This window comes from Austrofundulus limnaeus, unplaced genomic scaffold (assembly GCF_001266775.1).
Source record: "Austrofundulus limnaeus strain Quisiro unplaced genomic scaffold, Austrofundulus_limnaeus-1.0 Scaffold860, whole genome shotgun sequence".
NCBI classification, from domain to species: Eukaryota; Metazoa; Chordata; class Actinopteri; order Cyprinodontiformes; family Rivulidae; genus Austrofundulus; species Austrofundulus limnaeus.
In genome coordinates this window covers 106,595-110,104 of record NW_013953262.1, presented here as the reverse complement: position 1 = coordinate 110,104, position 3,510 = coordinate 106,595, and the positions used below count along the sequence as shown (strand labels likewise).

Below are 3,510 nucleotides of genomic sequence, written 5' to 3'. Positions count from 1 at the left end.
TTGTTTAGATGTTATTTTAACTGTTGTTTAGATGTTATTTAGCTGTTGTTTAGATGTTATTTTAACTGTTGTTTAGATGTTATTTAGCTGTTGTTTAGATGTTATTTTAACTGTTGTTTAGATGTTATTTAGCTGTTGTTTAGATGTTATTTTAACTGTTGTTTAGATGTTATTTAGCTGTTGTTTAGATGTTATTTTAACTGTTGTTTAGATGTTATTTAGCTGTTGTTTAGATGTTATTTTAACTGTTGTTTAGCTGTTATTTAGCTGTTGTTTAGATGTTATTTTAACTGTTGTTTAGCTGTTATTTAGCTGTTGTTTAGCTGTGGTTCAGCTGTTGTTCAGCTGTGGTTCAGCTGTAAACTGGGTCACTCTCTGCAGAAGGTGATTTTCTGTGAACTAAAGGCAGAAGTTCTGTTTTTGTGGAAGTCGGAGCCTCTGAGGTTAAAACCGCTGCAGGACTGGTTCTGGTTCTTACTGGATCCTGTTGGTCCAGGTCTGAGTGTCTGAGACGGACCACGTGTCCTCCGCCCTCACTTTGTGTCTGTGGTCGAGTCCAGCAGAGCAGAAAAACAAACTGTAAATCCTCTCACTGCAGACAGTCAGGGTTTGGACCAGGACCAGGACTGACAGGACACCCTGTCCCACCTGCTGTCAGGACCAAAGACCTGGTCAAAGACCTGGTCCTGCTTCAGTCTGTAGACCTGCACAGGTGTGGTCTGACCAGGTGTCAGAGTGAGGGTGATGAAAACTAACGCACCCTTCTTATCAAAAAACATCAAAAGTTGYTTTTCTGACTCAAAAACAAAAAGTAACAGGATGAAGACTTTTGCTCAGCTCTGTATGGAAGTAAACATGTAAACAAACAAACATGTAAACAAACATGTAAACAAACATGTGACCTTCCTCCTGTTAAGGAACTTTGTTCTGGTTCTGGTTAAATCTGGTCCAAATGTTGAGTCACAGAAACTGAAGGACAAATGTTACATAAGACCCGTCTCAGTGTGGGACCCAGAACTGGTCCTGTTAGGGAGGGACCAGGACCAGGACCAGGACAGACCACAGCCTCCCACCACTCCCAGTCTGAGTCACTGTTTACTGAGACTTCATCATCATCATCATCATCATCCTCCTCTGCTGCTTCCTGTCTGACTCTGTCTGTGGTGAGGAGGATGATGAAGGTGAGGAGGATGAAGGTGAGGAGGAAGAGAATGTTTTAACAGCTCACTTTCTATAAACAGAAACATTTAGAACCAAAAACTCTGAGACAACTGTCCAACACGTCCAACATGTCCCCAAACAAAGACTCAGTCTCTGGTCCCAGCCTGGCTCAGTCCAGGTCTGGTGGGTGGACAGGGTGTTGGTTTGTTTTTGAGGATAAATTTAGATTTGTGAGTAAAACAGGAGGAGGAGGAGGAGGAGGAGGAGGAGGCGGCAGCCGGACGGTTCTGCTGGTTCTGTTGGGTCTCAGAGGAATGCAGACTGTCTGTCAACAACCTGCCTTCTGTGGACTGAGACAGGGACAGTTGGACACATCAGGCTGCTGCCGACCAGATCTGTTGCAGAACCAGGTCCAAAACTGGTCAACAGGTCCAGTCTGCAGCACAGAACCGGGTCCAGAACCGGTCAACAGGTCCAGTCTGCAGCACAGAACCGGGTCCAAAACCGGTCAACAGGTCCAGTCTGCAGCACAGAACCAGCCTCAGCTGTGTGTCTGTGATTAAAGCCACAGAATGTAGACATATAACACACAGAACACAAACATGTTGTCTTTCATAGACAAACAGCAGAGCTGCTCTCTGCTGCCACCTGCTGGACGCGGGCCGTATTACACCAAAGAAAAGGTTTCATTTATTTAGAAAATAATAATAAATCACTTTACTGTCATAAATATGGGAACTCCTTTAGTCTTTATTTCAGATTTTAACCTGTTTGAACAAATCAGACCTGAAAAATGACTAATTTTAAATTAATTTAATGATCATTAGTGCTGCAGTTTGTAAAGTTTAGATGTTTTAAACATGATCAAATAAAAGACGTTTATTTTGCATTATTGTTTTTATTATTAACTGTAGAAACTCTGGTGCAAAGAAGCTTCTTAAAGAAAGATCAAACAGAAGATCAAAGAACATTTAATCCTCTCTGATCATCATAAACTTTGATTTAATCCTGACCTTCATCACTAACAGGAACACTTGAATCTGCAGGACTGAAGGAGTCCTCCTCCTCCTCCTCCTCCTCGATGATTTCTTTGGTTTCTGGATCAGTTTCCTTCATCATCAACTCAGGCTTTAATAAACTCTTTCACAAGAGTTTAAACTCAAACTTAACCTCAGATTGTTTTTCTGTTGAATGAAGCCAGCAGCAGGTTAGAATCTGTCCTGAGAACCAGGTCCTGTGAACCAAGTCCTGAGAACCGGGTCCTGTGAACCAGGTCCTGTGAACCGGGTCCTGTGAACCAAGTCCTGAGAACCGGGTCCTGTGAACCAGGTCCTGTGAACCGGGTCCTGTGAACCGGGTCCTGTGAACCAGGTCCTGTGAACCGGGTCCTGTGAAGCTGGTTCAGGATCTCTTGGCGGGTTTGGCGGTCAGCTGCCTCTCTCTCTCCAGCTCCTTCTCCCTCTGCTGCTCCTTCTCCAGCGCCTCCTTCTGCTTCTGCTGCTGCAGCTTCAGAGCTCGTTTCTGAAACAAAGACAGACGGATCAGGTCAGGGTGGTTCTGGATCAGGTCAGGGTGGTTCTGGATCAGGTCAGGGTGGTTCTGGATCAGGTCAGGGTGGTTCTAGATCAGGTCAGGGTGGTTCTGGACCAGCTCAGATGGTTATGGATCAGGTCAGGATGGTTCTGGATCAGGTCAGGTGTTCTGGATCAGGTCAGAGTGGTTCTGGACCAGGTCAGATGGTTCTGGATCAGGTCAGGGTGGTTCTGGATCAGGTCAGGGTGGTTCTAGATCAGGTCAGAGTGGTTCTGGACCAGGTCAGGATGGTTATGGATCAGGTCAGGATGGTTATGGATCAGGTCAGGATGGTTATGGATCAGGTCAGGTGTTCTGGATCAGGTCAGAGTGGTTCTGGATCAGGTCAGAGTGGTTCTGGATCAGGTCAGAGTGGTTCTGGACCAGGTCAGATGGTTCTGGATCAGGTCAGAGTGGCTCTGGACCAGCTCAGATGGTTCTGGATCAGGTCAGGGTGGTTCTGGATCAGGTCGGGGTGGTTCTGGATCAAGTCAGAGTGGTTCTGGATCAGGTCAGAGTGGTTCTGGATCAGGTCAGAGTGGTTCTAGATCAGGTCAGAGTGAGTGGTTCTGGATCAGGTCAGAGTGGTTCTGGATCAGGTCAGAGTGGTTCTGGATCAGGTCAGAGTGGTTCTGGATCAGGTCAGGATGGTTCTGGATCAGGTCAGAGTGGTTCCGGATCAGGTCAGATGGTTCCGGATCAGGTCAGAGTGGTTCTGGATCAGGTCAGATGGTTCCGGATCAGGTCAAAGTGGTTCTGGATCAGGTCAGAGTGGTT

General features: G+C 46.1%; 1 protein-coding gene across 1 annotated transcript in view; it reads right to left on the bottom strand.

Annotated features, from left to right (window-relative positions):
* Positions 1–1,959: 1,959 nt before the first annotated feature.
* Positions 1,960–3,510, bottom strand: part of bloc1s6 (biogenesis of lysosomal organelles complex-1, subunit 6, pallidin) — a 4,189-nt gene continuing 2,638 nt past the window's right edge. Inside the window, exon 5 of the mRNA XM_014029152.1 lies at positions 1,960–2,682. Coding sequence (XP_013884606.1) covers positions 2,563–2,682 — 120 coding nt within the window. The 3' untranslated portion in view covers positions 1,960–2,562. The remainder of the gene's footprint in view (positions 2,683–3,510) is intronic.